The following is a 10,149-nucleotide window of genomic DNA, read 5'->3' as shown; positions in this document are numbered from 1 at the left end:
AGGTAAATGTAATTTTCAAAGTGGAGTCGCTTTTATCAGGAAGCACTTTACTTCCTAACGTAGGATTATTCGGCGCGAATATTTAATCGGGCCACAATGTGAATATCGGATATCGGGTGAAAAATATGAAAAAAAATGTAATTCCCAAAGAAGAGCACTTGCCGCCAAGGCAGTAGGTGCCAGCCAACGATGAATGAAAGGAAGATCTGCTTGTCTCCTCATTGGATCCGTTTGGTAAACATCTATTCCACGTTTTTCTACACTGCTCTAAAAGATTGGTTCACAAAAAAAAAAAAAAAAAAAACCTTTTTTATAAAGTAAAAACTTGGCTACAAAATTACCCAATTCATCAACCTGATGTAATAACGCAATAATTTCTTTTACTCTCACTGTGAAGATACTTTTCTCCGGTGATAAGAAAAAGGTACAGGTTAATTAAAAGAAAAGTTTCGGAGGGGAAAGTGTACGGTTAGCCATTATTTAAAGATGTCTTTACTATTTAGTCATTATTTAAGATATATTTTACCTTTTAGCCAGTGCTTAATAATCTTTTACCCGCTCGGACGAAAATACCCCTATGTTAGACATGGTGTTGTGTAAATATTAAGGATATGGTGTCCTTAACTTCATGAATGCTGTGTAAATATTAAGGACAAAGTGTCCTGTATTTGCACTTTCCGTTATTAAATTTTAGGACATCATGTCCTTAACTTCATATGTACAGTGTAAATGTTAAGGACATGCATGGCGTCCTTAACTTCATGTGTGCATTGTAAATGTTAAGGACATAATGTCCTTAACTTGTATTTGCACCTTCTGTTGTTAAACTTTAGGACCTCATGTCCTTAACTTCATATGTACAGTGTAAATGTTAAGGACATGGTGTCCTTAACTTCATGTGTGTAATGTATATGTTAAGGACATAGTGCCCTTAATTTTATGAGTGTTGGTAAATATTAAGGACATAGTGTCCTTAACTTCATGAATGCTGTGTAAATATTAAGGATAAAGTGTCATGTATTTGCATCTTTCGTTGTTAAACTTTAAGACATCATATCCTCAACTTCATATGAGCAGTGTAAATATTAAAGACGTGGCGTCCTTAACTTCATGTGGCAGTTTAAATATTAAGGACACCATGTCCTTAATATTTACACTCATGAAAATTAGTAAATCCAAAAAGACGACATTTATTCTGCGAAGAGAAATACTTATCCAGAGTAATACAAAACCACTAACGAGATTGAGAACATTAACCAATAGAGAGAAACACCAGTAATATGTGAAAGTTAAAATCAACGGAACTACTTTGCCCAATCAAGCTCTCACGAAGAAAGGGCAAACGTCTGTTCATATTAATTTTAATAGAGTAGTGGTTATTTTTGCTCAACATTAAAAATACTGGATAAAAAGTAAATACCCTGTTAAAAAGTGACTATCCCACGCCATTGCTATAATTTCGGATATGAGCCTTGAGTATGGAGTCGGGCTTATTTTGAGAGTGCTTTATTTTTAGGGAAACTACACAAATGTCCCAAATAAATCTCAACTTACCAACCTCTAGCCATTAGTCATAGACTTACCAAAACTAGCCAACAAAAATTAAAAACCAAATAATAGGGTTCTTTCTCTCAAAGAATCACATGCAAAAATCACCTTTTATATTTTTAAGCGTGATTAGCAACATTAGATACAAGACGGAAAGGAAATTTCATGGACGGGGTAGCAAATAAGGTGATGAAATACAAAAATCTATACAATATTCCAAAAATCTAAACAAAAAAGGAACTTTTTAATGGGTATAGTTGAAATTCATTGAAAATATATAGATAAGTCAATATACAAAATTTGAGGAAGATTGGAGGTGATATGGACTGGTTTTGTATCAAAATTCGTAATTAAATCGAGTTAAAAAAAGTCTCTGCGACACATGTATCAAACATGTATCACGCATGTATCTCACACACAAGTATACATGTGATACACAATTGATACAAATATGATACATATGTGATACACAAATGATACACAGTGTGATACACATATTATTTTTTTCATGTTCAGCTTTTACTTCGAATTTTTAATTCAAACCACCTCAAAACTTCACCAAATCATCCCAAAATTGAGATTCAAGCTCCTTTAGTTGTGCCCAATCTATTCTAATAACACCCACTCAAAACAAAGCTAAAATTTGATATTTTTTTTGCAACAAATAACTAATTGGCTAATTTGGCTAATATTAGTAATATTCTATCAATTGGACAATTTTTGTAATGAGCTACTTATAAATGGACATAGCTGGTAATTTCCCTTATTTTTAACGTAAATTTTTTTGGTGCGAATTCAAATTTAACCGGGCCTTAAAGCAAGTACCCAATACAAAGTAAACACCAAAAAAAGAAAAGATAAAGGTAAATTAATACTTTAATAAAGTCTTAATTTTATTAAATTAATACTTTAATAAAATCTCCACGTATGAACACGAGATAAAGTTACACAAAACTCATAATTAGTAGAAACACTTTGAATTTGTAGTTAAATTAGTAGAAAAGGACATGATAATTATCACAAATTAGAAGGTTTAGATCAACCTTGCTTTTAGATCTTACAAAAAAGGTGACAATAGTACCACTAAGAAAGAAAGAAAGAAAGCATCTTTACCCTCTAAGTGGAGTCATTATTATATTAAAACAAAACAAAGTTTGAAAAAGATGGCCAAAATAACAGTGCATTAATTTGCTTTTTGCTAATAAAAAAATGGGACATCTCATTTGGCTCTGTCCTTGATCAAATCAATTCCCATCTCAGTTGGATCAGTCGCTTGAAGTTCATAGCTAATTCCATCTAACACTCTTCTCAGTCCAGCTTTTGAAGTTGCATATAATATTTTTGCTCTGATTCTTGATTCTGTTGGTGACCTAATGAATCAAAAAAATTCAATAATTTGTCCGAAAAACTTGAGCAAGTGAAGTACAAAGGTGGTAAAATTACCCTATTTTTCCAAGTTTAAAAGAATTGAATTATAATCGATTTGTTCACTTGATCCGACGAGTTGAATCAACACAACACAACCCGGTAACATCTTACTAGTGGGGTCTGAAAAGGATAGAATGTACGCAGACCTTATCCCTACCCCAGAAAGATAGAGAGGCTGTTTCTGGGAAATCCTCGGCTCTACGAGTTGAACCAAAAATGATTCAACAAATTATTAGATCAAAACGAGTCAAAATACTGTAACTCAACGAGTTAAAATGCATCTTAACCCCAACCATTCAACATCAAATATAGAAATGGGAAATAATGTAAATTGGAATAACTTAAGCTAAGAATAATACATTAACATTCACTATTTTTTTTTTCTCAAGAAACAAAATAAGAAGAAGGGATGAGGTTGTGTAAAGTTAATAAGGCGGGTTGAATTATGACATGTTATTTGACTTTAACCTAAGCCACCTTTGGCAAATTATGTCATAATTTAACTAGTTTTGATCTACCTAAATTTGATCCAACACGTTCATTTGACACCTTAATGAGAATAAAAAAAGAAAATATGAAGAGAATATTGATCAAAAAGCGAAAGTAAGAAGATCAACAAACCAGGCAATGAAGAAGATCTTGCTCTTTCGACAATTATCAACAGTAACAAAATCAAAATCAAAGACAGCATATCGACAATCATCTTTAGGTAGAGCTGCAGCAAAATCTTCATAATTTTCACCAGGTCCACCAACTTTGTCAACTGTAACCAATCTTGATTTCTCATCAATTTTATAAACTATATACCTATGAATCTTTTTCCATTTCATTTCCATGTACGAGTTTTTGCATTCATCAGTCACCCACATGCCTGTCGTCGCCTGTTAATTAGTCATATCACAGAAATAATTGTCAATAAACACAAATTCAGAATTTAGAGTCAGTGAATTCAGATAAATATTTACCATCTTAAATGCCATAGCCATAATGTAGGATACAAGTAAAAGAGAGCAAATTTGATGTTTTGTTTTCTTGTTGGCTAAGTAAGTGAGGAGGGTGGAAAATTAGAATTGGGAGAGAATGGTTGAGGAGTAAAGGGTATTTTAAATAGGATGTGGTTATTGAAATGCCATTAAATTATGGGTAATATTACGAATTTATCTATACTAGATCTAAGAAATTTATGATTGAATGACAAAATTGACCTCCATTGGGATTTCTGCTTAGCCTTGGAAGCTGTTGCCTAACTAAGAGTTATATTGGAAAATGGATTATTAATTTTTCTAAGAATGTTCTGTGCATGTAGGTCCTTACTTTAATCTATAATTGATTATAAGAATAATCAATGGGTTCAGAAATTTTACTTGAGACATAAGCGTTTATCATCATTCTCACAGTAAAATTGGTCATTGAATACTACCCTTTCGTTCATTTTACTTGTTCACTTTGGACTTTCCACGCTCCTTAAAAATACTCTCTCCGTTCCAATTTATGTGAACATGTTTGACTAGACACGGAGTTTAAGAAAAAATGAAGACTTTTGGAATTTGTGGTTCTAAACAAGTCAAAAAGGGGCTCAGAGTATTTGTGTGGTTATAAAAGCTTCTCATTAAGGATAAATTTGTAAGTTTAAGCTAAATTGTTGCCAAATTTAGAAAGGGGTCATTCTTTTTGGAACAGTCTTTCTTTCGATTTAGTATAGTGGACAAGTAAAAGTGAAGAATAGTGGAGAATCCTTTAAATCCTTACCAGATAGGGGTAAGGTCTGCGTATACATTACCCTCCTAGATCCCACGGTGTAAAATAATACTGGGTATGTTATTGTTATTGTAGTGGAGAATCCTTTAAGAAAGCATAATACATATAGAACATTAATATAGTCGATCTCAATTTGTTAGGTCTAAACGTAGTTAATTGACTCTACAATCCTTTTTAGGCAAAAAATTCTCATTCTTAAATTTGAATTAACCAGGAATGGAAAGACAAAACTTTTTTGGCATGCCTATAAAGCTTTTTAATCAGGAAAAAATCCTTCATTTTAGCTGCAAAATTGGAATATAAGTGGTCCATTTTTAGGGTTGCACAAGCACATCTCATTTCTCTTTTTCTCTTTGAGTTCCTCAAAAGTCTTGGCGTGAAAGCAAAGGTGGAAAAAAGGATGGGTCTCTCACCCTCTTATCCAATTTTACAAGTAAAAAATTTCTTTCTTTGAAAATCCCAAAGAGATCAAATGAAATAAAATAAAGGATGAATTAATATAAAATTCTATTTTTGCCTTATTTCAGCTCATTGGTTCAAGAAATGCATCATATCTATTCCTTCCAATAGGTTCATTTTGCCAAATTGGAAACAATGAATGAGTATAAATTTCAAAGATTGTAAATCCCTATGGTTGAGTTTACCCACAAAATTGTCTAGGAATGTAGTAGAAAATCTCATTATTTTAATGTTTATGTCATCAATTAATGCTGCAGGCAACAGTATGTATCAAGTACATGAATAGCAATTCCATTGAATTGCAACAAGATATGTTAAGAAAAGAAAGAATCAGAGAAATATTAGAGAATTACAAACACTAAAATCTAAGAGAGCCCATCAGAGCAAGTAAAGATTTGGATGTGGATGAGGAGACATGTCATATTTCAAATTGGCCCTATGCTCTTTCTTTGTGAACCTAAAAATTTATCAGCCCACAATTGTATCATTTGCTTTTACTATACTTCTCTTCCCAATATTTTACGCATTTGGATATCTGAATCCAGTCTCGAACTAGAAACCTCTGATTATTCATCCGACCACATTCCTTGGTGGTTCTATTTTTTATGGCATTAACCAGGTAACTATGCTGCCTGCTGGATAAATAGGCGCTTACGACATAATTATTAGAACATGTAAAGAGAAAATAATTGTCATTGCTTCAGCTTACCGAGGAAAATATGGAGATCGAGGATTAGGGTTGAAAGTAATTGTAATTAGGAGTAGGCTTATCAGTAGTACTAATACTATTCTTATATTTCCTTATTCCTGGTTCTTTGTCATTACATGTTGTGTCATTCGCTTCCGTTACCCTATTACATTGTTGTTACTATTGTTGTTGCTTTATTTTCATTGTTCCTTGAGCCGAGGGTCTATCGAAAATAACCTCACTACCTTTATAACGGGAAAAGTCTGCATACACACTACCCTTTCTAGACCCTACTTATGGGATTACACTATTTTTTTTTGTAAATAGAAAATAGTTGCTCTTTTATGACAAGACACTTTAACATCTTTAGCCTCTTAAAAATGAAACTTTCTATTCGAATCTCTTGGTTGTAAAGTGACAAAGAGGGTTGTGGTTATAGATGGAAAATAAACTACTATTCTGGATCTTCTTAATGGATGTACTCAAGTGGTAGAGCATAATTTTCCCTTACTGTAGATGGAGGCCATTCTTTGTTTGGTGGCAGAATTTTTTGGTAATTGGAAAAACTTGATACCACATATATGATCGCACGATATAAACAAGCTGCAGTTTTATCCCTCTGGCTTTTTCTTCTTTGTAGTTTTGGCTATGATGCCAATTGCTCTGAAAACTTAGTCCTGTGTCCTTATCCTTTGGGGATCATACAATGACTATGTGACAACATTTTGTAGCCCAAATAGTTTCCAACATAGGATGCTGAAACAACTGTCCGCATCATATTTCATAGATCATAAAGGGGGTGTCTAAATCTGCAAAGTTATTTGACCAAATGGACCAAATGTCATGGTTCACCAGAAGTTTAATTGTTGCTAGCAGATGTAATTTAGCAGACACAAGATGTCCTGTCTAGTATAAGAGAAGCACCAGAGAAGGTTCTTTGGCAAAACAACAACAACAACTAACGTCGCAGTCCCAAGCAAGTTAGGAAGAAGGTTCTTTGGCAAATTAAACAGTAAGTGATTCAGTTTTGGTGAACCCTCAAACTTATTTCTCCCTATAGGTTTTGGTTCAGTGATAAGAACATGACGCGTAATGTATGAGATAGAAGCACGTCATGATGCAAACCTACCGAGGTGGTCCAGTGCTAAGAACATGACATGTGATATCCGAGCTAGGCACATGTCCTGATGCGAACCTGGCGAGGATTAAAAGTTTGATATTTAAGTTGAAAAGATAGGACGTTACACTCATTATCCACCTAGTTTCGAACCATGCGTCCATTGGCCCTAATACATTTCTCGATTATCCAAATAAATAAATGATAGTAGTACTTACTTCCTAATACTGAATGAGTACTAACAAACATATCAAACTTCCTATTTGTATTGGTCAGAATTTGACCACACGACCACAACAGCAATGATCCAGTCCCGATCACCCTGCAGCGATAATCAACGAACCCGACTTTGCCTAATCTCTGTTATTCACGACATGAGCGTCGAGGCCTCCCCATGAGGAGAGATCACCTCCCCGACCCGGCCCGAACAAAATATGATAAGCATGAGAAGTTTTGGGCTATAAATAGGGGGCCCGGATGATCCAAAAAGGGGGGGGGGGGGGGATCCATGAAAGAGAGAAAAAACAATTTTAGAAAGAGAGAGAGGAAAATCCCACCTCCAAGGAGGATGAAAGAATTTGATTGTAATCTCCTAAACCTCTTCAAGGAGAGACAGGCCGAATTTCTATAGTCAATAAAATCTCCAAGGTGTTATTTCAATTGATTCTTCCATCTTTAATGATTATGTTCTTTGATCCAATGTTAATTAAGGTTGACTACGATTTTCCCCTTCATCTATTTCGATCGATTTGCTTAAAAAGTGTCAAACAACTTTTGAGTCAAATAATTTGGCGCCGTCTGTGGGGATTTCCTAGTGAAAATACTTAGTTCTTCCTGGATCGAAGAAAAAGAAACACCAAGAAGAAAATTCGACTCAAACCAGAGTCAAGGGAGGCGCATCAAACACACACACAAAAAAAAAGAAGAATCGAATGCCCCATCGGGAGCCAGAAATCTTCCGGCCTATTGACCTCGAACAGCCCGAAAGAAGAAAGAAGTGATGCGAAGCGTTCCCCCCTTCTCCTCCCGAGCGCCGGGCAAAAGAATGGAGCATCCCCCCCTCATCCACCATACTGTATCAGGCCGGAAACCACCGCAAAGGCGTTTCAAACGGGGAACCGAAAATCGCCTCAGAGCAACCTGAGTGCCACGGTCAAGCGAACAAGCATAGCACAGGTACAACATACAACCACAGGCCAAAGCGAGGCCGACACTTAACGCCCGAGGCGCTGAACTATCGGCGTAAACAGCAGACTCAGGCTAAGTGCCTTCGCCATTAAAGTTTGACAGTTCGACCTCGCTCGAACTGGAACTCAGGCTAAGTGCCTTCGCCATTAAAGTTTGACAGTTCGACCTCGCTCGAACTGGGACTCAGGCTAAGTGCCTTCGCCATTAAAGTTTGACAGTTCGACCTAGCTCGAACTGTGACTCAGGCAAAGTGCCTTCGCCATTAAAGTTTGACAGTTCGACCTCGCACGAACTGGGATTCAGGCTAAGTGCCTTCGCCATCAAAGCTCGACAGTTCGACCTCGCTCGAACTGGGACTCAGGCTAAGTGCCTTCGCCATCAAAGATCGACAGTTCGACCTCGCTCGAACTGGGACTCAGGCTAAGTGCCTTCGCCATCAAAGATTGACAGTTCGCCCTCGCTCGAACTGGGACTCAGGCTAAGTGCCTTCGCCATCAAAGCTCGACAGTTCGACCTCGCTCGAACTAGGACTCAGACTGTGCCTTCGCCATTAAAGTTTGACAGTTCGACCCTTCTAGAACTGGGACTCAGGCTAAGTGCCTTCACCATCAAAGCTCGACAGGTCGACCTCGCTCGAACTGGGACTCAGGCTAAGTACCTTCGCCATCAGAGCTCGACAGTTCGACCTCGCTCGAACTGAAGATTCAGGCTGACTGAATACTCTCAAGGAGCGACAGGTTCAATCTCGCTCAAACCAAGATGAGCTATCCTCTCGAAAGGTTCGTAACGAAACCCACGACCAGAAACTTTCATCACATAAGGGGAATCNTTCGCCATTAAAGTTCGACAGTTCGACCTCGCTCGAACTGGGACTCAGGCTAAGTGCCTTCGCCATTAAAGTTTGACAGTTCGACCTCGCTCGAACTGGGACTCAGGCTAAGGGCCTTCGCCATTAAAGTTTGACAGTTCGACCTCGCTCGAACTGGAACTCGAGCTAAGTGCCTTCGTCATTAAAGTTTGACAGTTCGACCTCGCTCAAACTGGGATTCAGGGTAAGTGCCTTCGCCATCAAAGTATTACAGTTCGACCTCGCTCAAACTGGGACTCAGGCTAAGTGCCTTCGCCATTAAAGTATTACTGTTCGACCTCGCTCGAACCGAGACTCAGGATAAGTGCCTTCGCCATCAAGGTATTACAGTTCGACCTCGCTCGAACCGAGACTCAGGCTAAGTGCCTTCGCCATCAAAGTATTACAGTTCGACCTCGCTCGAACTGGGACTCAGGCTAAGTGCCTTCGCCATTAAAGTTTGACAGTTCGACCTCGCTCGAACTGGGACTCAGGCTAAGTGCCTTCGCCATCAAAGATCGACAGTTCGACCTCGCTCGAACTGGGACTCAGGCTAAGTGCCTTCGCCATCAAAGATCGACAGTTCGACCTCGCTCGAACTAGGACTCAGACTGTGCCTTCGCCATCAAAGATCGACAGTTTGACCTCGCTCGAACTAGGACTCAGGCTAAGTGCCTTCGCCATCAAAGATCGACAGTTCGACCTCGCTCGAACTGGGACTCAGGCTAAGTGCCTTCTCCAACAAAGATCGACAGTTCGACCTCGCTCGAACTAGGACTCAGGCTAAATGCCTTCGCCATCAAAGATCGACAGTTCGACCTCGCTCGAACTAGGACTCAGGCTTAGTGCCTTTGCTATCAAAGATCGATAGTTCGATATCGCTCGAACTGGGGCTCAGGCTAAGTGGGTTCGCCATCAAAGAGCGACAATTCGACCTCGCTCGAACTGGGACCTAGGCTAAGTGCCATCACCATCGAAACTCGACAGTTTGACCTCGCTCGAACTAGGACTCAGGCTAAATGCCTTCGCCATCAAAGATCGACAGTTCGACCTCGCTCGAACTGGGACTCAGGATAAGTGCCTTCGCTATCAAAGATCGACTGTTCGAGCGAGGTC

General features: G+C 38.0%; 1 protein-coding gene across 1 annotated transcript; it reads right to left on the bottom strand.

The window, feature by feature from the left end:
- Window positions 1–2,513: 2,513 nt before the first annotated feature.
- On the bottom strand, window positions 2,514–4,089 carry LOC109207477 (actin-depolymerizing factor 5-like). Its single transcript, XM_019370407.1, has 3 exons — window positions 3,942–4,089; window positions 3,598–3,857; window positions 2,514–2,918 (listed from the first exon to the last, which is right to left on the bottom strand). Exons 1-3 carry the CDS (start codon window positions 3,960–3,962, stop codon window positions 2,768–2,770), a joined length of 432 nt encoding a protein of 143 aa, XP_019225952.1. The 5' UTR covers window positions 3,963–4,089; the 3' UTR covers window positions 2,514–2,767.
- Window positions 4,090–10,149: the final 6,060 nt, after the last annotated feature.

The sequence above is a fragment of the Nicotiana attenuata genome, unplaced genomic scaffold (assembly GCF_001879085.1).
Source record: "Nicotiana attenuata strain UT unplaced genomic scaffold, NIATTr2, whole genome shotgun sequence".
NCBI lineage: Eukaryota > Viridiplantae > Streptophyta > Magnoliopsida > Solanales > Solanaceae > Nicotiana > Nicotiana attenuata.
The sequence above is the reverse complement of the archived record's forward strand: the minus strand, read 5'-3'. Positions and strand labels throughout refer to the sequence as shown.

What these genes read in the sequence shown, in the direction of transcription:
- LOC109207477 (XM_019370407.1), bottom strand. Translation starts at nt 3,962, where the DNA reads ATGGCTATGGCATTTAAGATG. An exon ending in TGGCTATGGCATTTAAGATG is followed by an intron (nt 3,858 to 3,941) that starts GTAAATATTTAT and finishes ACTAATTAACAG; the next exon opens with GCGACGACAGGCATGTGGGT. An exon ending in AAGATCTTCTTCATTGCCTG is followed by an intron (nt 2,919 to 3,597) that starts GTTTGTTGATCT and finishes TTGATTCATTAG; the next exon opens with GTCACCAACAGAATCAAGAA.